Here is a 25,806-nt window from a genome sequence, read left to right on the forward strand (position 1 = left end):
AAAAATATATACTGACTCATCTTTCATGAATTACAACCATCCTGCTTGCCTGTTTCCTACTCTCACAGTAATGCTATCAAATCGACGTAAGACCCCAGCAACTCTGACACCTGATTTCATTTACATCACAGTACCCCAGATTCCTTGGGCAACAAAAGTGATGGAACACATAGAAGGAGTATCTCTCTGCCAGTACCACCTGCAACAAGTAGTGAGAAAAAGGACAAATCCATTAATCTATAAATTTATAATTTATATCGACACTGCATAATCTATAAACTACAAATACATTGGTTTTGTAGGTTAAATTGAAAACCATCACTTGTGTAGAGACTGGATGTGAGTTTTCAATTTTTTTTCATAAAATTTAGGATCCAATAACATAATTTGCTATTGTGCAAAGACCATGACATGCTGCAATTCATATGAATTAATGGAAGATGGGAGTAATTATACAGAGACCATATGAAAACTATGATGAGATCTTTGAGAATCTCAAAATCAACAACAGTAATTTGGTTGAATGTGGAAATACGTAACAGAAGGAGCACCTTTTTACAATAAGCAAAAAAACAGAATCAAGATATGCTCCAGTCTAGTATAGAAAAATTAATTTGCCTAAAGGAAGTGTTTTCTTAAGTTAACAGTCTGAACTGAACATTATTATATCGTTATCATGGCCTTATTCCATACTCTGGGAAAGTAGTAATTCATAAGAAGAAACACTGGAAAGACAACTTCTATAAATTATGGAAATTTTGTTTAAATTTTTTGTGACATTCTTGCAAACACAAAACACTGCAAAACCTTTTGAGAAAAAAGGTCTGCCAGATTTCAGGAATGTTTTCCACATTCCTAAGCCTCTGTTTTCTAACTGATAGCTCCAACATGGACATGGAGATCACTATCTTCCCCTGTGGAACTCCTCATTGCAGATATAACTACAAAGTGATAATGGAGAGTATTGCCTATACAAAAAAAGATCCATAGAGACCTTCAGCTCTCATGTGAAACTTGCCCAGTTCCACCAGCTCTGCTTGCAGGATGGTTTGGGTATTAAATCCAGCAGTGAATGGAGCCTGGGCAAGGGGCAGGGAGTCATAGCTGGATGCTTTAGTTAGGAAACACAAAAAGTGCTGACGTGATCTTGGAGTGCCCAGGGCTGTAGCTGGCTGAAAGTCTTCCTTCAGAATACTTCATTGCTTCCCTGCTGAATCAGACTGTTCTCCATTCCAGCATTTCGCTGGGAAGCAGCTTAGTCAGTGTTACAGTATCTATAGAAAAGAGGAGATGTGAGAGCAAAGAAAGAGGTAGTTGAGAGGAAAAGCAGTCCAGAGGAGGACTGGATCCCAGAGAGTTTTTAAAGATCACAAGATTGGCTGGAAATACCATGAGAATATGTATAGTAATGAGATTTAGTCATACACAGAAAACCGAGTTTCCACTACTGTGATACCAGTATATATTATCTATCAGTGGTGGTTATGCACACACTTCCCATCACTTGTGTATTAAAAGAAAATCATCAGGTTTTTCTATATGTTTCCATGTTGGAAACTATGCTATTGAGGATCAGTGCAAGCCGACAAAGGTTCCCAAGGAGAGAGGAAAAAAAAAACTTCATAAACAAATGGACTAAAATGATAACTTTGTATCTACTAACCTCTAAAGGATGTACTTTGCATCAAATGGACACATTTAGTAAGAAAATTTTAAGGATCCTATCACAATTTCTTACGCATAACTACTTTAGATACAATTTTGCCTTCAAATACTGAGATGTAGTTCTCATAGAACAACAACAACAAAATTACGCCTAATTACTTAGAGAGAAAATGAGTAACATGGTGAGAATGGCTAACATTGCTGAGCTCAGCAAAGTTAAAAAGGACACCATTTCATCGAGCATATATCAGCTTCCTTGACTTTACCTTTTTGTTGAGACAAAACAATCTATTAATATTCAGTTATTCCCCTGATCTTTGCTTATGGTATATAATTTTTTTTCTGTTACTGCAATTTGCTGCTTGCTAGGCTTCCATCCTACTCTTTTACATGAGAATAATGTAATACATCTTACCACTGATAACACCAAAATTCTTACACACAGTTGAGTAGTGGTACAGATTAAATAGGAAGGTACTATTGTTTTCACATTATTTGCCTTTTTTCCCCTTGGACTATGAGTAAGGAAGAGCATTATCACTTCATTGAAAAATTACAAATGTAGTAACCTACATGTTTAATGGTTTTCACTGCTCTGAGGGTATGTGGAGTGCAATGATCATCCGTTGATTTAACTCATATGGACAAATCCCATTGTACATTTTCTTTGCTTTCTGTTTCAGCAGAATTCTGTGGATATTAAAATTGTCATTATCTACCCACAGGCAGTTTCAAAATACCCACAGGCATCTTGCTTAGCTACTGCTTGAGGCTTTGGAAAAAAGTAGTGCCATGCAAAACTGCAAAATCTATAATATATATGTAGAAAAAAAAATCTGTCATTTTGTGGTATTTCAACCTGTAAGACATATGCTGGAGGTCTAAAGCTGCCATTGGTAAAACAGCCTTAATGTTCCTATGAATTCTACATAAGAACTTGCTAGCAGAAACACATTGCTTAAGGCAGTCCTACATAAGACAGCAGGTTGAAAGATAAATGGGTCCCTGGGCTGAAACTGATGATTTTTCATAAGTATGAGTGATTACAGCACAATTTCATGAGCTACTGGCAGAATTTATAGTGCCAACTGGTAATATAATACCACTGTGGCTAAATACACACTGTGGTGTAAAAAGTCCCGAGTCTAAACTGGTAAGAAAACTATGAACACATCTAAGTATTAAGCAAGTATTTACAAGATTATTTAAGGTAAAAGGCAAAGGTGAGTCTGCATCTTGCATCACAGGACACTCCCAAGAAAAACAGAAAAATGGTGCTGGGAAGTCTCAGAATGCTTGCATAATTGCTGGGAGAGAACACAGGCTGTGTTACTTATTACCTGCACTAATATGAAATAAAGGACATCAATTATAAAAAAAACAAACAAGCTTTTCTTTCCAAACTTAGGAAGACATATTGTGGTAAATGAAATCTTAATGCTATTGAACATCTGACACTAGACTAGAAGGGTAAAACCAAACTATTATATAGAAAAATGTGAATTATTGAATTATCATTATTCTTCACTACTTACACAGAAGGAGAATCACTCATGCTAAAACAATAACAAAATATATTCTATTGAGTAACAGCTTCAGTGATGTGAAGTAGCAGCTATTGTAGTGATCTTCCAAACTTTTTAGGGTGAGGTAAATTGTATCTGAGAGCACCAAAAAGATTAGCTGAAAAGATTGTCAGTTTACATTCTCATACACTTGAATGCAAGTTCCTGGAATAAAATCTTTAGATAAAAGGGCAATACTGTGAATTCCAGAAATGGAGAAGTCTAGACTTGAAAACTGATCTTTCGTGTAAGAAAAGTGAGTCCCATGTACATAACAGAAGACTATAAAAAGAAAACCATGTGCTTAAGCATACAGGATTAGTGAGACCTTTCCTTATCGTCCTGCTCCTAGTTCTGTCTACTACACACAAAATCTTGCCATAAGCAAAAAAGAACATATATGGCAAGTGGTGGCAAAAATTCCATGTCAGTCCAGCTAATGCTAACAGTATCAAGTTGTCTAATTAATAGAGAAAACAGCCAATGAAAAATAAAGTTAAGTTTGTACCCTCTTGTGGCTACTTTTATACACTTCCAACCACAGTCCTTTTTCTTTATTACCAACCTCAAGGTTGAAAGAAATTTTTGAGGAGGATTTAATTTTTTCCTTTAGATAGAAAACTAGTACTAAGAACTGAAAGGTCCAAGTTGAAGTTAGACAAATTCAGGATTGAAATAAGATACATATTTTAAACTCAGAAGAAAATTAACCAATAGTGAGTAATTATCTGAAGATTTAGAAACTTTCTATATCTTGAAATAAATAGATTAAAATTGTCTTTAGAAAAAAGAAAAACGAGAAGAGAAAAGCTGAATAGGAAATTATACCACTTATGAAGTATTCATGTAATAAAATTATTTGTTTTCTGTAATGCAAGATGCTTCAGCTAAGTTGTTTTACTGGGTTTTTCTGACCGTAATCCATGGCAATCTTTTCTTTGATTCCCACTGAGTGATTTAATTTGCCTAATTTTCTAACCAGAGATGCCTCAGAAAATTTAGCAAAAACAAAGTCCTCAATTAATAGTATCCCTGCTCAGGATTTTTAAAGTACAGATTGAAAACCTTACAAACACAGACAGAAGGGACTATAGCATGAATATTCTAATGCACTGCTGGATAGCACAGTGCTTGTTCTGATAATTAGCCATTCACAGTTCTCAAACCTGCCAGAAAGAATAATTGCCCTAAAAGCCAAAAGGCTATGCACTAAAGCCTACTAATGACAAGTAGGTTATTTTTCGCCTTATTACAAGTTTTCTTGTTTTATTCAAAAAATCTCATGAAGATACCTGTGTACATCCCTAGGACAGACTTTTGTCATATTTTTTTTCCATTTAGTAGTATCATCAGTATGTTTTAGCAGGGAGAATTTTATGCTACTTTCTCAACTACACCACTAGAGTTCAAAGGAATTAGAGAAAATGAACTGAATAATCAGAACATGAGGAAAATAATGACCCAGAGGATGACTGGACTATGTCATGAGTATGTGCCAAAATGTTAGTTTTTTCTGTCTTCTGAACACAAAGGTAGAAGTAACCTTTGAAAACTAACATTAACCAGCTCAAGTTGACATTTATATTTGAGTTCCCATTTCATAATATGAAAGAGTATCCGGGACCTTAAAAAAAATAGATGCATAGCTTAGATGCAGTTTTTTCTGTATTTCTATTAACATGTGTTTTTATCCGGTATTTCCAGAATACCATGGCAAGAATAATGACAGGTATGTACTATATAGAAGTTCTGACACATCACTATTCCATTACTTCAATTCCTGCCTGTCATTTTGAAGGCAAAAACATGATATAGTTTAAAAAAATTAATTTCATAGTGTATTTGGCCTTTAAATTTTCTCTCTGGGTAAAGGGGCTTCCTTCTAAAACTTTTCTGACCTAAGCCTATTACTTGTCTATAATTACCATAAAATTAAAATATTTAGAATTCATTCCCACAGGACCTGAAAATGGCTAATGAATACTCTATGACCATGGATCATATAACCAACTAGCACTCAGAAATACATTCAAAAACACAGAAAACCCTTTGTTGCCCCTGCCACCAATCAATTACTTCCAAAGGAGGAAGAAGTTGATCTGAAGGTTCCCTTCATAAAAAAAAAAAAAAAAAAAAAAAAAAAAAAAAGACAGACTTCTTATGATGAAATATCAGCACTGGAGCTCTAAATACTTTCTTCTTTGGTATAGCACCCACAATTTGTCCATATGCTCTACCCAATTAAAACTGTAGTAGAAACAATATAGACTTCCAGAGTAGATAATTTTAGACATGCACCAAACCTAAAGCAACCTGTTCCCTTACAAAAAAGCCTAGGAGCTGCGTAGTGGTCCAGGAACAATATTTGGCTTTGGAATCTGGGTGTTTTTCCTCACTTAAAATATTGCAGTTATCGGTCATATAGGATTTATTAATGCAGAAAGTTCTTTTTTTTTTTCCCCCTGTATACAATTCTTTGCCCTCTGCCCCAAGGATTTAGCTTGTGCTTAAACCATTTAAACAGCTATGTGGCTTATATGTCTGTCCGGTTTAAAAATCTAGTTTCCAATTTTTAAGTCAATTTACTCTTCATCCTGACCTAAGATTTCTGTAGCTACAACCTACTGTCAATTTTTACAGCAAAACCAGTAAACTTTGTAATAAAAGTAGCAGTTCTGCCAAGCCAAGATAAAGCACTGTTCAAACCCTTCCAACCTTTTGTAAAGCAATGCTTACAGGTTCCAATTCTGCTTTTTAAGCCTGCAAACACTTCACTTTTTAAAGTTCTACACATTCCTCAACTCCTTCACTAAAAACTTTTTTTCTTTCTTTCTTTCTTTCTTTCTTTCTTTCTTTCTTTCTTTCTTTCTTTCTTTCTTTCTTTCTTTCTTTCTTTCTTTCTTTCTTTCTTTCTTTCTTTCTTTCTTTCTTTCTTTCTTTCTCTTTCTTTCTTTCTTTCTTTCTTTCTTTCTTTCTTTCTTTCTTTCTTTCTTTCTTTCTTTCTTTCTTTCTTTCTTTCTTTCTTTCTTTCTTTCTTTCTTTCTTTCTTTCTTTCTTTCTTTCTTTCTTTTCTCTCTTTCTCTCTTTCTCTCTTTCTCTCTTTCTTTCTCTCTTTATCTTTCTTTTTCTCTTTCTCTTCCTTTCTTTTCCTTTCTCTCATATTCCAGGATAATAAATTACCTATTTCAATAATGCCACAGACTTTTCAAAAAGTATTTCACATTAGAGCGATTGGCAACTGCATTTTCCTTGACTGCTTGTACTTTGGTCGGATAAAATAAATGAGCCCATAGGTATACATCTGTTAAGTTTAAATAATACATGAAAGTTACTGGTAGCATTAAAAACCAAGAAAGCATTTTTTCAAGGACAAGTGTGCTCAAATGTATTTCTAACATCAATACTAGCATTATACACTTAAATCAGGAACTGTATTTCTTTAAAAACATAATTATACTGTTCAAAGAAAACTACTGAAACTACTGTGTACTTTTATGAAGTGATACAATGCAACTATACTTTGTGGAGCACATTTCATACAAAGTGCATTATGAAATGTACCACAGAGATAAATAATAGCTACACAGTCAAATAACAAACAATAGCAGAGAGAACAACATTAAGTTATGAGAGATGGAGAAGAATATATTCTACAAAATTTGAAAGGAAGCTAGTAAGACAGATATAAAGGCATTTCTAGGGGACAACAACAATAAAATGATGGTTTTCAGAACAGCAAAAGTAAGACTATATAAATAAGATGCACAAGGTCGCTACTATGTAAGCAGATGAAGGAGAGTGAGTTACAGCTGCAGAGTTAAAGTCATAATTTATTTTTTGCCATTTTTTGACTAATGTTCATATTGCCAGTGAAACATTAGAAAGTTGAAACATGCTGACAACCACCAACGTGAAAATATTAAGAAATGGCAAGAGAAGCCCAAGTAAGTGCTGTCAATACTAAACATGCAAAATAAATGTCAGGGAGGTTATCTGACTAAACACTGGAGTAGTTAACCTTTGATGATATGATTGATCTTGAGTGAAAATAAGAAACCACCAGAGGAAAGACAGTATACTGAAAAACTTGTTAATGTTTGTGGAGGTCCCAAATCAAAGAATCAGATATTAATAAAAGAACAGATAATATAACTACTGGCCCCTTGAGCATTGCTTCAGATGAGTAACTTTAATACAATGTGCACCATACCATGCAGGAGAGATATTTTCATAGTATTAGTACAAATATAATTTTAAAAGTAACTAGACCTTTAGAAAGGAGAAAGGAGAAAGAAACATCAGTAAATTCTAAAATGAATAGTGTTTAATCTGAGAAAAGAGTAATTTTGTTTGTTGAATGAATGATTTTGAGGTCAGTTTGTTTAATAGCACCAAGTTAGTGTCTGTCTGGATTTTATTGAGCAACCACAGGGGAACATCAGAACAAAGGTGTACAGTACTGTAAAAAGTGCAGAAATTGTGCTATTGAAAAGGCAGATCAACCCCTTGATAAAAAAGAGAAAAAGAGCACATATTGCCTTTCATGTTGAAGTGAAAGGAAACATAGGAGTTGGATTTCTTCTTCCCCCTAAAATTCTCTGTATGTTGGTGTACTAGAAAAGTGAAAAGATGGGTGAAAATAACAACTACCTTCACTAAAACTGACAGTGAATTTCCAGATTTCTTTTGAAGAATAGGATTTTAAAAGATTAGGTGTATCAAAGGCTCTCCTTGTTCTTGTGTACAAATTGACTAGCACCATCATCTTTAAAATGTCTAGAAAACTTTTCCGCCTCCTAAGTTTTAGGAATTTGATCTGGAAGGAATCCAGTATTTAACAGAGATCCAGGAGGAGGGATCAGTAACATCCTTGCACAGAAAGCAAATCTTAAGTGAAAAAAATAGAAGCCCTTAAAAACTGTGAGGCTGAGTGGAATGAGCACTGAGAGTAAGGTAGCATTGTTATTTGACTCACGTCACTGGTGACTTGTTCTATATTTATTTAGGATTAATTTCCTTTGTTTACTTGTTCATTAACTGTCTGAAATGAACAAAGTAATGAAAATTTTGCATGGTATTTCAATGTGGAATAAATCTTCCTTTTAGATGATAACTTTCCATATAATGCATTTAATGCACAGCCTATTTAATGATTTAAACTTTAAAAATCAAACTATATTATATCACATATTATGTACCAGTTCTTCTCAAAAACTGAACGCATTTCCCCTGCAATTACAATCTAGTAAGCAGTAGTTAATCTACCAATCACAGTTGAGTCAATATTTCTGAATTACATTTGACAATGTTGCCTTAGAAATGACCATGTAAATATGTGAGAAAATAAGGATGAACAGATATAAATAAACCAAATAAATCCTTCTACAAACTTGTTTGAATCAATCTCTGAACAACAATCTACAAAAGCTAACACTGATTATATGAAATCCATACAGGATCATACAGATTAATCACAACAATCGCAATGTTGTGACATGAAAAATTGCAAGAAGGACCAATGAAAGCTTCTACTTAGATTAAAAAAAATCTGGCTGATAGAGTAACTATATTTTTGCCAAAATAGAAAGTTGAAGTCAAATTACGTACTGTAGTGTATCAAGTCTGTCTTAACAATGAAAGAAAATGAAAATGAAATTTCATAATGACAGAAAAAGAGAGATGTTATTGGCAGAATGCATAGCAACAGATAAATGCAACAAATGTACAAGCAACAGTTATCTTTCTAAGAAATAAGAATCATAAATAAGAATTTTTTTCCAAGGCACAAAATTATCTCCATAGGTCCGACACCTATAATACCCTAGAGAAATTGTCTGATATTGTTATATCATGTCAGTTTGATGTAAATTCTTGATCCAAGGGTCCTTGCAGGCAGTTGTAAAGGCTTTTGAATCCTAGGTACAACTAAAAACACACAATGTTTTCATGTCTAAGCACTTATTTATACTATGGGATAAAAATCTGTTCTCCAGCTCCCCCAGGGGAAAAGTGTTGTACTAATTGGCATTGGAACACTGAATTTCTTATTCACCAGAATTGTTTCTAATAAGAAAAATGCATAAATTTAATGAGTATTCCACTGGAAAAAAAAACCCTCTGCCAATGTAAAATGTGTAGGCATCATGTGTATGATTTTTCTAGAAATCAGAAAGTAGACTATGATAGTTTATCTCCCTCACTTGTGATAAACCTAATAACAAATAAGCTGCATAGTTTTATTTTTTTTGGTTTTTTTTGGTTTGTTTTTTTTTGTTTGTTTGTTTGTTTTTTGTTGGGTTTTTTTTGGCTTCTGTTTTGGCTAATTTATACATTGTTTTGAATAAATATGCCAAATTTTGCAAAATTGGTGTGCAAGTTAGTATAGGGTACAGACACTTAGCAATGTTAGGTCCATCTTACAGGTTGAGGGCAGAAGCTGGCCTGAAAGACACTGCTGCAGGTCTTTTATATTCTCCTAGGCAACATTTAGGCAATTAACAAAGGTCAACTAATTATTAGAGCTTGATCAGGCAGACATTTCTGTCTGGATATGATCTCTGAGACAGAATCAAAGCTGTTTCTCCTACCACAGCCAACTAAGTTGGAAAGGAGGACATGAAAAGCCTTGTATGTTACTCTGCTTCTTCTGCTGCCTGTCTGAACGTTGATCACCTATCTGGGACTTCACCACAGGTGAGGGACACTCACTTGGACACATAAGCACACATGGGAGGAATTCCAGAGGTGCTAATCAATCAAACTGGCTTTGGCTTCACTGACAATCTTCTAATAAATAATTATCTTGTTTATATCTCTCATTATATACAATATTTAATATAGGTTTATTTGTCATAAAATGTCTGAATTTCTTCGTCTCTCATAATAACACAATGGACAATTTTACTGGTGCATCAGAATGTTATCTTAATTAACAACTTTAGAGTTCTGATGAAACAGCAAAAACCATACCTAATAATCAAAGACTAGAATTACAGAATGGCTTGGGCAGGAATAGGCGTATTTTCATCTTTTTATTTTCATTACTGTTTTATAAAAAAGTTCCACAGAATGTAATCTTATTCTCCAAAAGTGAGATTTTTTTTTGTAACAGAAATTGAAAGAACTAAATGCAAGTAAAAATTTTGTTGCAAATACACAAGTATAGAGTTTATATAAAATTCTGGGAAAAAAATGTTATAGCTATGACTTTTTCTCTTTTTTTTTGGTGATATACTTCATTGCTAAAAATGCTTAGAAGTGGTAAATATAAAACATATTTATTCTACTGTTATAAATGAAGTATTGCACCATTAAACATTCCTCTAAATTTATACGCCCTGTAAAAATAATTTTACTTTTTGGGATCACTCAGGTAAGGCTCTGCCTTAATTTTTTTTTTTTTTTTTAAATATTATAACAGGAAAAATAGAGCATAGTTACTGCACAGATTAAGTATTTTACTTCTGGTGAAGTTCTCTTAATATCTCTCCTAATCTAGATCTCTAGTCAATATTCATTTCCTTTCTGCACCGACCTTTTTAAAAACAGCTAATATAATCTAATCTACTGGTGACATTAACAGGGAATGAATGAAGACCTGTTTACTGAAACCTTATATTAGTTAGTTCATTTAAACTATCCTTCCAGGAAGATATAAAGGATTAAGCAAGTAGCATCTGACACATATTCCTCCAAGGACTTTTGTTCTTTCCAATTTCTTAGAAGAAATCTGGTTATATTTTAACTCAATTTCTCATCAAAAATTGCCACCTGCTTTTAATTTGATGCACAACAGAAATCTGCATTTTTACAAATACTAAAATGCATCATAAACTTTTTGTGCATTAGCTTTAAATCTATTCAACGTAATGCAGGAATTAAGACAAATTTATCTGGAAAATAGGTTTGATGTGGAGCTGGAGAGGCAGAGTTCAAATCTGTGGTCAGCCTCAATGTTTATGTGTCATCTTGGTCAACCACCATGTGGCCCCAAAACTACTTATGTGCCAACAGAGAAACTTATACAGAAAAACACCATCTGGCTGCTGGTTTGCATAAGAAGCAAGAGAAGAACGGAACCTCTCTTCACTCCCTTTGCTGTCAAACCCTTCTGCATCCCCTGTCACGTGCTGGAGTACAATACAAGGACTGTGTGTTAAGTTCTTTCCTCATTATGACATACATGTATGTTCTCATTTGAGATATTTCTAGGCCATAAAATTCTGCCTACATTCATCTCAGTACCTTGCTCAGTACTTTGTCTATGGTTAGTCCCATTCCTCAATGCTTATGTCTGCTTATTTAGGCTACACAGAATTCAAGTTCTTCTGTCTTGACAAAACCACAAAGCTTAAGGAGCATTAGCACATGTAAATACTGTAAAGAATCTAGGCCTTAAGCTTTCTCTAGCTGCATTTTCTCTAAAGGAAGAGGTCACAAGAAACACAACAGAAATACTGGGATACTCAGGAATTTAATATAGCTGGCTTTGGAGAAAAGCATAAAACAAGTAAGGTGAACCCGTTGTATCTGATGTGCAAGTAGCAGAAATTAATTTGATCACATTTATTTACTTTTAGGTGACAGTGTATTGTTCTGCAAAAGATCTGGGAAAACATGATATTGAACAGGAAATAACACCTTCCTCAATTAATTGTCATTTTTTTGAAAGAGTCTAATCACTAGCAAACACTCCCTACCAGTAGAAATACTGAAATAAGCACTTCTTTTTAAGAAAAGGAAGCCGGAGAGATACAGAGACAGTATTAAGCCTAATGCACATATCTAGACATTATTTCTGTTACTAACGATTTTCAATGACGGCACAGTAATCTCTTTTTTTTTCATGTTTTAAAGAGCAACCTATAACCACTACAAGACCATTTCTAATCCATTAGACTTATAACTCTATTTCTTTAGGCTCTCACCAGTGTGAATATTCTGCATGAATTCAATATGCTCATTTTAAAATTATAATGATTTCTTAAAAATAAAGAAAGAATGTAAATCCAGCAGGAACTGTACAGTCGAGAAATTTCTGCTAAAAGTCAGGCTCCATCAGAAAGAGCTATACTTATTTGTAGCAATGTTTTATGTAAAACAAGCTACTTATTTTGGAGACTTTATTGCTTACCTATATGAACAAGAGATGGACCCAACATTTTAGTAAGAGAGACATTTGTTCAAAATTGTTACTACTGAAAGATATTGCCTAATTATGAAATAGTTATTCTATGGTTTAACTTTTTCATAACATATCCAGAAAAATTCTAGTAATCCAACAGAACTGTCTGTCTTACAGATGCACATAATTCTAATGAATGGGTAAAATTTACTCATAGCTTGATACCAGATTACAAATTCAGAACTGCAGTCATAAAACTGGTTATAATTGTAATTGTACCATACAGAAAGAAAATGCCTACAAGAATTTTTCTAGTATCTGGAAAATATTTATACCATATGGCCTTATTACTAATTACAATATTACATCATACATATAAAATATTATCATGCCTACTAATTATAGAATATAATCAAATCTATTACAGTCAGTAGTAGACAGACAGTCTACTTGTTTGGATAATGATTATCCACTTTCTTTTACTGGGAAAAAATAGTAGAAGTATTGATATTCATATCTGAGAGATTTATAGTTAAAAAATGTAAATGAAAGGATGATGCAATTTTAGTCTTATTTAAAGATTAGTAGTAATATAGACAGCTCCTGAAACTTAGCATTGGTTGAATTTTTCATAAATGTTAAAATTGAGACAACAACCTGGTTTCCTTTGTTTTGGAGAATGAATGTATAGAGACAGTTTCATTAAGAATAGCAGCGCTGTTCATCCAGAAAAGATATCTTAATCACATAAAAATAAGCAATCTGCATAATATATTAACTTTTTCAGTTATGAGCTGATGAGGAGCAATAAGTGATGAATAACTTGACAGAGTCATCAAAGCAGTTTGACTTCAGAACTCAGTTGAGTTACCAAGGAGCTAGTTTCAACAGTTGTATTATGGGATCAGGTAAATATTTAGCATCTAATCATGGGTGAGTATAAATTTCATGTCCAAGGGAGAGCTTTCTGGATGTTTGCTCAGTGCCCTCATCTTCCCCACAGGAGAATGAGAATAAAATATAATTACATATGAATGTAATGCAAGCTGCACATTCAATCAAGTCCCCTGAGCAAACTAATGCATGTAAGAAAAACCAAGAAATTAATTTCCACACAAAGATTTTGCTCACGACTTTTATAAATTATAGATTACTAAGTTTGATTAAGCTGTTCCTATATTAGTCATGTTGCAGCAGACTAAAAAAAAAAAAAAAAAAAAAAAAAGGAATGGTTTTGCCCAAACAACTTGCAACATTATTTAAATAATATTTTAAAAGTTTTCCAGTATTATCAACTTTTCTTCAAATCCTTTCTCTGCTAATCTTACCAGATTAGTAAACTTTAGCAGGTGTGTGCCTTGATGGCAGGAACCCCGGTAACTGTGGTCTCACCTTTTAAAAAACAATGCTAAAGTACTTGAATGCATCCCAAGAAGGGCAATGAAGAGGTTGAAGGGGCTGGAAGACAGCCAGGAAGATCCAGGGCACAGGTGGTGACTTGGAGGTGCAATGCAGTAGGCAGGAACAGAGCCACATGGACCCTGAGGAGCCCTGACAAGGGCCATGCTCAGTGTCACCGAGGACAAGAAGCAACCCAAGGGAGCCACCCCTGGAATTTTGGAAAGCTTCCTACCACCAGATTGGAGGCATGAGGGCAGTAGGCACCTGGTCAAAATGGCCCAAAGGAGGCCAGGCTCAGTGCTGCAAGGGAAGGCAGAAGGTGCCGTAGGGGACAAGAGGCTGCTCATCTTCATGGGGCATGAGCAGTAGGCAGCAACCTGGCCAAGAGTGCCCTTGGAGAAAACCTTAACATTGAATGCTTGATGCTGCAGAGGAAGGCAAAAACCTGCCAAGGGCCAGTACCAGTCTTCCCTAGCGGAAAATTCCTTCCTGACCCCAAAGGTGGTAATCAGCTATTCCCTGAACTATACAAGACCTGCCTCCTCCTCCCACACAGTGGGCATACCTCCCAGGAGAAGCCTGACTTCTATTCTGCTCCACCTGGGTCCATGTCTGGGTCTTCCAAGAGTGAGCAAATGTCCTTGGCCTGATCCACCTTGGGAACAAGAATCCTTCCTGCACCTGGAAGGGCGCCAATGTGTGCTCCAAGCACTGGGATCCCTTGCAACAGCCCTGCACCTCTTTTCTTATGACTGCTCCCCTGGCTCCACATGGAGTATGAGGACAGGGAGTTCTGGAGTACTCCTTAAGTACATTCCCTTTGTACATTCCCTTTGCCATGGCTATCCAGCCGAAAAGAGATTTCAATCCCTCAGATGAGCTTTGAAGGGACCCTGCTAGGAATTGGTTTTGCAGTGGAGCACCTCCAGAAGACTGTCCTGTCTTCAGTTCTCCTTCCTCAGCTTCAAGTGATTCTACCCGTTCCTCAAGGACTTCTCTCTCATGTATTCCAGGTGATTTAAGGCCAATTACAGCAGTAGGAGATGGGAGGGTGCTCCCTTTTATCCTTTTCCAGGGCACTATGACTGCTGTGTTGCAGGATGGTGGCACTGTGCCAAAAGGGTGACGGTGTGCTCCATTCACAATTACACTTGAAGCAGCCTCATCCTTCACCCAGCATCTTCATAGGAGGATCTTTGGGATGCTGGCCCCAAGGCAGTCACTGTGCCAGGGGCCCCAGCATGCTGTCCTTGCCCTTGGTGACCATCCACTCGGCACAGCTGCTGGATGACAATGATGCATTCTCTCCTACTTGCCTCCTAAGAACAAACCCCCTTGTTGTTACCTTTCTTTCAGACAGTGTAGAAAAAGAATCCTGCAGCTCAGAGGCTACCTCTATTATCTGTCAAGTTATGCAGAGCTCCGCATTACATACTCCTCCTCTGAAGCATACCTAAATGTTTACTTAGTTCTTCTTGTAGCATGAATAAGTGTTTTTCATGAACACATAACCCACTTTCTCAAGAAAATTATTTCAGTACCCTACATTTAAAAATAATAGTAATAAAGAAAGATATTAGTATTCCTTAGAGTTAAAATGAAAGCTTTTTTCTTTTCTCTCTCTGCTGAGCTTATATAGGACTAAATATAAGACAAAGAACAAAAGAACCTGGGGATTTTCTGAGATTTGAAAATGTTCAGGCATCCAACTACAAGATGATGTACAACCTACACAGTTACTTGAAAGAGTCTTATAAGAATGTTATTGATTATTGTGACCTGTGTAATATAGGATAAAGTGAAAAAAAAAAAAAAAACCCAACATGGCAAAGGCAATAAAATAGCATTCAAATCATCTGCATCTCAAACCATTCCAACTTGTTTAAAGAGTTACTGATTACTCTATTATATTAATTAACAGTGTTGTGTTGTTTTTTTTTTGTTTTGTTTTGTTTTGTTTTGTTTTTTTTTGTGGGTTGTCTTGGGGAGTTCAATTCTAACTAATGACAGCTGGAAGGTTCAGTCAGGCTCTTGATGACAGCAAAGTACTGCATAGACTCTGTTAAATTTTGCAAGTTATTAAAATATTTCCAGCTGTGTGCAAGGGACAAGGTTTGTTAATACATGAAAAACCCCAGTTTATTCAATTTTTAATATTTTTCATGCTTTCTTTTCCCTGATTTTTACAATGTTCCCCCCCATCCCCTTTTTTGAGAATGGTGATTTTTTTTCATAGCAAAAAAGTATAGCAAAAAACTAAGATATACTTCAAAAAGAAAGCTAATTTAACTATTCCTATGTTGTGCTTAGCTTTGTAGAATTTGTAACCTCCTATCTATCTACTGATCTGTATTAATAGCATGGCAGTGGTCGCTGTGTACTCTGGTACATAATGGACATAATACACGGTATTAAAAGCATTGTCATCCGAGGCATAATTTCTGCCTACAAAGTCATCTTTCTGGACTGAGATATGTTATTATGTAAATGTACATGAATCTCTCTCATTGAAAGGCAGCTTTCACCTCCATTTCCACATAAAAAGCTTGTATTGTGACAAAGAGATGCGGGGAGAAGAGGAGGAGAGGGCACGTGTGGGAAGTGCCTTCCAGCCATATGGCCAGGAATATCTGCAGGCTGAAGTCATGGTATAGTTTCAGCCCTTCCCCAGTCCTACATACCTTCCTTTTTGTGAATTTGTGTTGGAAAAACTCAACTGCAAAGCAGGTTTTGCTTCCAGTCAGGACATTGTTATATCATCTGTTCCTCATGCAGAGTGCTGCTGGATGATGTCTGTCTGTCTGTCTATTTAACCACTGAACTGGCAGAGGGAGGGAAAGAGCATCAAGGAAGGGCAGAATCCTAAGCCTGTGTATAGATTCAGAAATGAAGAACTTTAATACTATTTGGCATGACGATTTTTAACTCCAAAGAAACTCTGTCATGCTGCTATTTTTTTGTACCAATATGCTTGCTGTGTTCTGTTATTTGGATGAATGATTTCAAACTTTGATTGGCAATCAAAAATCAGTTGACAGAATGTGGCTGTATGGGATTAAAGCTGGATGCTGGCACTCTGTCATACAGAGTGTATCCACACAGCAGGTAAGTAATAATCACCCAGAAATGTTCTGCTGCACGTATCTGATTACTTAAATTAATCTTTAATGTGAAATTATTCTCAAAAACTGGCATCCAATTCATCTCACTGTGTTACAGAGAGAATCACACTGTTTACACATTCATAAAACACCAGAAACAGACACATGAAAAACTTTCATTCCCCCCCCGTCATTTTTTCAGACAAAACACAGAAATTTTCATTAAAATTGGCTTATGTGCTGCATAATTTCCAATGGCAGATTTGACACTATATTTTGAAATAATTTTACTATTCCCTTATTGTGATTCTGTGATTAAAATCCATAATTCTAGCCATGATAAAGTCAGGAAAGCTTTGGAATTCTCTGAGACTGCTGGGATAAATTAGTTGTGGGTAATAATTCCTGTTCAGTGTCCTGTGCTTAAATCTAAAAGTACAACAGTACCATCTGGACTGTAACACAATGTTAGGTTATTAACATTAAGTAAAGGAGGTGAAAAGGGACCTGTGCTGTCACAAGCAATGAAACATATGGATCACTGTGACAACAATGCAACTTCCATTGCTAACGCAATTATAGGTAATTAAGAGACAGAAATAGGGATGATTTTTTTTTTTTCTCAGTAGCATTTTAGCTGCCTATAATTACACATACCTGCATGAAATTATATGAATTTATACTATTTAACTACTGGTAAAAAGAGACTGTTCCTTAGCTTTGGTGTTCCCCTGTAATTAGATCTCAGCTTGCAATCTGCAATAAAAATAAATGCTCATGTGAGGAGGGGAGGACAAAATAAAAAGAGACTGGTTAAACACTTGTATCTCCCAAGTACAAGTGGAATACTCTAACATCACTATTCTTCTCACATTTTTAAAAACTGCTGGAAATAAAATGTGGAAACCTTTTCCATGTCAGGCCAGAGTTTATCTTGGGAGAACCTGTGACTTTGTAAGCAGTCACCCTCAGGCAGGTGCAACCTAAAAACTCAATAAACCCTCAGCAACTTTTGTTATTTGTTACCAAGAAAACTCTCCCCTCCTTACTAACCACTCTGGCTAATGATGAAAACCACCACCATTTACAACTTCACCTTTTGTCCCCTGAACCAAATGGCTGAAGCCTGCAGTAAGAATAATTCAATGTGACAGCAACTCTTTTTGCCCAGTGGGGGTCTTTACTGAAGTGTGGCTATGAAAGCAGTTTCCATGTTGATGATGATGCTGATTGAAGTCTTTCTGATTCAGATCCAAATTAGTTTAAAAAAGCAAGAGGATCCCACTATGACAGGCCACAAGGATCTTTTCCTTTCAAAGGAAGTGAAATTGAGTTCATATATAGCACACATGGTACTTGCATTCCTTAAAAGAAAGACACATAAAAATGTTATATATAATGTCATATTGTAGCAGAAGTGCTTATAAACTCTTATCTGCAGATGTTAATAAGACAGCCGTGAAAATCCAGTCAGATCTAAAACTCGGCATTGTTACTTCTCAGCCAAGGGGTTTATTCTAAAGTGCAAAGTAAAGAGAAATAAACTTTAAATAACTTGATTACATCTCGATAATTGAAAAAAATCAAAGCCAACCCTAAGAAACTTCTTTGGATGGTATTCTAATTACCTGGGACTATACAACTGCTACTCTGCTTGCAACACAATCTTCCTGTGCTTAAAAAGTATAAATGTAAGACATACAGTTTTAACTTTTATGAGTATGATATCAGCGCCCAAGGTGGTAGACAAGAGAATCAGACTGAGAATATATTCTCTTATATAAAGGAAATATAAATACATACACATGTAAGCACAGATAAAACACTGTTATTTATGCCAAACTCCATTATGAATACAAATGTGTGTATATATGTGTATATATATATATATATATATATATAATAAACCTAATATATAATACAAAAAAATATAGAAAGCATAATAATATTTTCATATCATAAAGCACCACTATATATAACTGTTATATGTGGCACATGGCGTTATATGAAATACTTGGAGGTATATTATGTGTTATAAAAAGAAATAGCTTCTAAATAGTAACTTCTATGACAACTTAACTTCCAGAACGAGCTGCTCAACATATAGGAAGCCTTAAGTCTTGTATTTCATAAGTGTATCATAAAGCTTTGATACTAATTAACTTACACTGTAAGTTACTTGTAGTTACATTGTAATATATTTCAAAACCTTAATTCTGATTAACTTTGCTATAATAATGGATTTTTTCCTAATAGAAACTGGCATAAATGGGTTCAGTCATCGACATCAATACAAATTGTTGCATAAGCTTAAATTTATCCACTGGAGGAAAAGCAAAGACTTAATTAACTGTATCTTCATGTCCTGTCTTTCAAGTCAGTTTGCATTTCCAAAACCAAATATTAAAAATAAAACCAAGTCACACTGACAAATACTGACCACAGGTATTCTTTTTAATTTCAGATATGTGTGAGAAGACAGAACAAACTTCATCCCTAAACCACCAGCTTGTCACATGTTTTTTTCATTATGACTTCAACCTTCAACAGGCCCATGAGGAGAATCAATATAAAGTGGCCTGACATGCCAGAGCAGCTCACTGGTACAGCACAAAGCATGTCCTGTAACCCTGAGATTACTGCAGTGGTATACTGGGTCTGGCTGGGATGGAGTCACTAAATTAAGCTGGTTCCCAGCAGTCCATGGGTGTTGTGGTCCCCAGCTGTGGCTAAAACCTTGCTGGTACCAGATCGCCCTTTTGGCTGCTGCTGGACAGCGCCTGCTCAGAAGCATAAAGGCTTCTCTGCACACCTTTCCCCCTAAAGGCCAAGAGCAGGGAGTGGGTAAGAGGTTGGACAAGGACATAGCTGGGTTAGCTGAGCCAAACTGAGACTTTGGAAGCAGGGACTTTGGAAGCAGTTTCTCATGGGAAATGCCATACTGTACAACAGCATGTCCAGCAATAAAACCTCAGGGGATGGAAGAGGAAAGGAGTATGTTTAGTGTTATAGAGTTTCTCCTCCAAAACAGCCACTACATGTGCTGAGGTGAGGTTCTGCTTTCCAGGGAGCAGCTGGACATTTGCTTGTTGATGCAAAGCAGTGAACAAATTTCTCTTTTTGCTTTGCTTACTTGTGCAGCTTTTTCTTTTCTTATTAAATTGTATCCACAATGTACCAGTCTTTTTACTTCTGTTTTTCTCCCCATCTCTCAGGACAGGGGGGAGAGCTAAAGGTAAGGGCCGTGTTTGGCTGCTGGCCATGGTCAACCTACCACAACTCATTTACTGCAAATGGATGTCTACATTTCAGGAAGAGAAGGCATTTTGCAAGACCAAAGCAGTATGTTATATTTTGTTTTTTTCACAGTAACAACTGTGTCTGAGAGGCTCTTAAAATAAAGTAGGAAATTAAAAGAATGTATTTCTTTACCTTAAATATGCAGATATTTGTTGATGATATCCAAAATCACTGAGCCAGCAGAATACCTACCTTGGAGATATACAAAGCTCAACCGGTCCTGAGTAACCTGATGTAGCTTTGAAGTTGGCCCTGCTTTTAAAGGGGGCCATGAACTCCCTACATGAACTCAACTACACGAGCTCCAGTAGTTGGTTATTACCTAAATTATTCCAGGGTTCTCTGATCTAGTACTCCTTGCTTCTTTCAGAGCACTATTTGAAACAGCCATTTTCAGCTTTCCAGCAGGCTTGCAATGGCTTTAATGTAAGGTAATTTTCATGATAAGCCAAGCTGCCTGCATTCAGGAGTTGGGCTACTTGTTCTTTCTGTCTTTGCTGGTATTTTCTTTTTTTCACCAACAAAGAAACCATTAATCAGGAGCAACAAAAATGAGTACAGCTAAGTGGTTAAAAAGATAGTGCCAAAGCAAAAAGCTGCCCTAATTCTCAATTACTCTTCTCGGACTGGAAAAAAACCCTAACCCAGTAAGCATTACTTTAAGTCAGAGCATTTATTATATTCACTGATGTGCAAGCATGGACCTGCTTTGCTTCTCTGAGGAACACAGAGAAGCCAGAAGGGGTTGAAGCCAGGAGCCACAATTTCTAGTTGCAAAAAAGTCTCCTAACAGTCATCTAAGAAACAGACAAAATGTGTGAGGAGTTTTCTCTGTTCGAGGCAGCCATATTATTGACATATAGGCTGAGCCTGACTTACAAGAACTTTTCACCTCCTCCTCTGCTGGTGAGTGGAGATATTTGAGAGTTGATTTCCACTGCACCCTACACAGTCTACAATTTAAAGGCATCACCTAAGCATTGGTTCCTGCTGCTTAAAAGGTAGGCTGCCTTTACATGCTCACTGGCAGTGTCAGGACCACCTTTTCTGGATCACTGGATATTTTGAGAATGTGAAGGATATGTCAGTGTATCAGAGTATGGGTGATCACTCCACAGCTTACCTGTCAATAATGGCACACATGTCAATGGTGACATTGGCAAAGCTTCCCAGCTCTCCTTGCTCCACCGCATGCAAGTCCACCAGCTGATCATCCACATGAATACTCTGCATGCATCCTTGGAAAGAATGCTCAAATAGGGAGTGATCTGAGTCATTCATCTGTACAGGAAACCCTGCAGAGAAGCAAAATAAAGAGCATTATTAACCTCATCTAATATTACTTAAGTCAGCATATTTTCAAAGGAAAAGAAACACAGGTTTCCTAGATGATGGTAGAAAAAAGGCAATGTGGTAAAGAAATATTATAAAGTTATTAATTTACATTGCAGTGTTAGTGATTTAAGTAATTGTCAACTATCTGAAAAAAATTATACAGTACAGCTGATGATTTTTGTCTAAAGGATGGAAGTTTTCTGCTATCCTTTCTTCCAACATTTTATGCCGCTGCTCCTCATTCCTTCTTTCTCATACAAATATTCTTGGAGTAGGAAAAGGATTTATCTCCTTGCTATATTTTAGAACTCACATTCTAGTTTCTCTGATTTTTCTGACTACAAATGCAGCCATTTGGGGATTCCTAGTTCAGCCTTCTTTAGGTTTCCAGTCTTTGTCACTTTGTCTTTTTGTTCATGGGCAAAGTATACTTGTGCAGGAATCTTTATGTAAACTTGAAAATAGTTCCAAAATCTAATGTCCTTGATCACTTCTGAGGAATCTGAGGACATTCTGTAGTATTTTCATTTTTGCTCTGAATACATTAATTTTCTTGTGTGTTTGAAGGTGGTTTACAAAAGATGAGAATGACTGAGTGTCTTGCTCAGGCTAAAAGGCAGAGAGACAGGGCATGTTTGTATGCAATTGTTTAACTGAATGCCCTTCAGAAGTGAACATGTCAATTTACTTAAGAAAAATGTCCTTGATAAGACAGTAGAGAGACTAATTCACTACTTATAAACCTTCAACAATGTACTCTCTGAAAAAGACAGAATTCATTTAAGATGGGAGCAGGAAGGAAAAGGGAGAGGAGAACAACAGTTTATTGAAAATAAAAGAAAGTAAAGAAGGTAAAAATCCTGAAAAATTAATAATAGTGTTGCCGATTTCAGCTAGGAAGATGTCCAGCCATACAGTTCTTTTCTGACAAGGGTAAAATATCATACACATTTGCTGTAGTGGCTAAGACAGATTTTACAGCTCCTGTTCCTTCTCCATCTTTTCTATCCATCTTGCCAATCTCCAATGCCTTATGGCCTCTAGCATTTGTGGAGACAGGAGAATAAAAGATTATCAAACTGATATTATTTGAACAGTGACAGAAAAAAGTAATGAACCTAATTTTAAATTTTGTTCCTGGATACAGTTTTTCACATACCACATAAATAATTGAATTGTCTGAAAAAGAGGGCAACAAGTAGAAAAACAAGCAACAGGTGACTGAGGTCAGGTGATGCCTAATACAGCACCTATAATAAAAAAAACCCCACAACTAGTTACAAATAAATCTTTGCCAAAATCTAATTAAAATACATTTTAACTAAAAGGCTTTGTCAGAAATTTCATATCATCACAATGCTTTTTAAATATTTCTAAAGTGATCCCACCCATCAGTTAAATTTGCTTTTGGTAGCTTCTAAATTTCCCTGACTCGCTTTAGTAAGCATTCACTTCAGAGTTCACTGGTGGTGGCAAAGAATTAATCAGGGATGCTATAGTAATTAAGCTGGGACAATGCTAGACATTAGTTCTGATAGGTATCTCAAGAAGCTGGGATTGCCTTGAGGTTGTATCAGCTCTGGACTAGAATTATGACACTAGTACAGGAAGCCATAAACTGCTATGAGATGCATATATAACAACATCACACTAACACACATTCGATGGAGAAGGAAAAGCTCCTAGGGAATCCCCCAAATACCTAACTAGTGTATAAATAACTTCATCAGATCAAATGCCACCCACCCAAAGAAGCTCCAACCAACTAACCAACCAACCAACCAAACCAACCAACAAAAAGTACTAATCATCGTAGGACTTGTTATTGTAGGACTGTAGGAATTGTTATTTTGGACAAGTAGAAAAGTTTCAAGGACATGACCTATATCGTCTTTCCAGCATGGCATTGGCTAGAGATTTATCTGATGAAAAGAAGACGGGGCTTTCAAAAAACTGCCTCCTACTTTCTTTAAGTTGTTCTTTCTAGTGTCTGATTAAATTAAGTACAAGTTAGTTCTGTGTTGTTTGGTAGATGCAAGCACAATATTTTCATGTTCCTACCAGGCTCTTTCCCCAGTTATATTTAAACAGCTTACTCTTTAAGTATAATAGTCTGGTTTTGAACAGTCACTGAACCTTAGAACTCCTCCCAAGCAGGAATCCCCAAAATAACATAAAGCATATTTTCATTTAGATCTTTAGTGCAATATCAGAGCAGGGCAGCAAATATGCATATCACCTTTGGGTTCAGAGCACTTCCACCATTCCTTTAGTTTAAATATTAAATTCAAGGTTACACACAGAGAAGTGGCAGTTGGGTCCCTCAGCCTCAGTGGAGATTCCATGTCCTTGGGTTTACTGGCTGGAGCAGGAAGGACTTGTGGGATGGAGTGGCTGGAAGTGGCAGCTGCTTCTAACCTAACTACATAAATCAAGCTTTTTCCCTAATATCCAAGAGAGTGGTGTACACTGAGTGTTAATTAATTTAGAATTCTGAATTTTTCTGTCTCTATCAATGAATGAAGACTATAATTTTCCCATGCAAATGTCTTTGTTTGCCTGTCTTGCTGCTATTCCCTTTGCTGTTTCTAGTCATGTAAGAAACTGGAAGAGGCAGGAGTTTTATGCACATTTCATAAATCTGTGGGGCTGACTGGGTGTCAAAGCATTTCAGTCATGCTATACTCTAACAGATAGTTATGCTAAGAGGTAATTTCAAAAAACAATTCCCATTCCACAGGGAATGGAGGAATGGGTTTTTCCAACCATATGCTTCCCATAAAAAAGAAGAAAAACTAGTAGATAAGCCTTACCCACATTGTTTTTGAACTACCAGATATACAGTCTAATGTCCATTAATTTTGGTGAGACCTGAGCATTTAACACTATTCTGGTCAGAATAATTTGGGGCAAAGCTTCTGCCTCAAATGCAAAGCTCAAAATGACCTAGTACCTTGTGGTTTTAAATCAATACATAAGAAAATGCCTTTCCCTTCCAGATCCCCATTATTGAGACAAGATTCACTTCCTCATCCTTCCTCAAGTGAATGAAATTTTAAATAAATGAAGTTCTCTAATGAAAGCTGACAGTAATGTTGGCACTAGGAAAGCTAAGTAATTGATGAACAATTTGGACAGCACTTCATTGATCTGTTTGTTGACAAGAAACTATCTACATTTTCAAAATGTACATAAAATTCAGTTTGCACAATCCAAAACAATGTTCATGCTTATGCTCACAAACACATCTCTAATTCAGGTAGACTCCATTATTCTGTAATGTCTGACATAAAGAATCTATATATCTGTATACCACTTTATTTTTCATATTTAATGATCACAAAGAGAGGGATTATGCTGCAAAGGTCAGATATATATTAAATCTGAATTTTCCAGTGTTCAAGAAAAATTGTTTCCAGGACTTCATTCTGATGTACTAAAAACAGAACAGCCAAATTCTAGATACAGCTCCTGATTTTAGTTCAAATTTTCAAGAAAAATCAGAAGAGATAGAATTTAAATTAATGCTATTTCTTTTCTTAAGTGATTTTCATATAAAAAAATAAATGAATTAAATAGACTATAATAAATAAAATAAAACAGCTATAAAATTAAAAACATATTCCTTTTCCATTGTCAGGATCTATTATGCCTCTTTTCAAATCAGCTGAGTAAAGTTCTACCAAAGGCATTCTAAAAAAGGAAGTTGAAGGAAAAATACATTCAGGCTCATGTTATAACAACAGAGGAATGTGTATATAGTCATAACACCTGATACACTACTTGTTTCTGAGATTTGGTCTAAGAATTAAATATCATCATAGATTCTGGATATACAAGCAAGGATTATTTTGTACCCCTATATTAAGCAACCAGTTTTTCTTTGAAATGCAATGAAAATTCTGTTGTAACAAAAAGGCAATTTTTCTTTATGGTGTTATGGTTTTTTTTTATTTTATATTATTTGTAAGTTCATGATGGGCCAATGACTGTATACAGATGGTACTTGATATTTTACTTCTTTAATACAATAAATATACTTAATTAAAAAAAATAGTAACTAGTATCTTCAATATCTAACCAGTAATCCATATTATCTTCAACTAATTACATGGATAGCTGGAGGATAATCAATGAAAAATTGACTGATTTCAAGTCTAACAGTGATTTTTGTTAGTAGGGTTTTCAAGCATATGCCCAGGACTCCTGCTACGTAGAATGAGAGAAAGGAAACAAAGCTCTTTGTCTGTCATGATAAATAGCAGCACAGTCTCATTGAACGGTCAAGTAATCAATGTCAAACAGAGTTAAAAGA

At 35.7% G+C, this 25,806-nt stretch overlaps 1 protein-coding gene across 2 annotated transcripts in view; it reads right to left on the minus strand.

Annotated features, from left to right (window-relative positions):
• Nucleotides 1–25,806, minus strand: part of CNTNAP2 (contactin associated protein 2) — a 1,027,622-nt gene that overhangs the window by 378,134 nt on the left and 623,682 nt on the right. For both annotated transcript variants that reach the window (XM_072924024.1, NM_001193337.1), the window contains 1 exon segment: nt 21,280–21,451. In XM_072924024.1, the coding sequence (XP_072780125.1) occupies nt 21,280–21,451 (172 nt within the window).

Source organism: Taeniopygia guttata, chromosome 2 (genome assembly GCF_048771995.1).
Source record: "Taeniopygia guttata chromosome 2, bTaeGut7.mat, whole genome shotgun sequence".
In the NCBI taxonomy this organism is placed as follows: Eukaryota; Metazoa; Chordata; class Aves; order Passeriformes; family Estrildidae; genus Taeniopygia; species Taeniopygia guttata.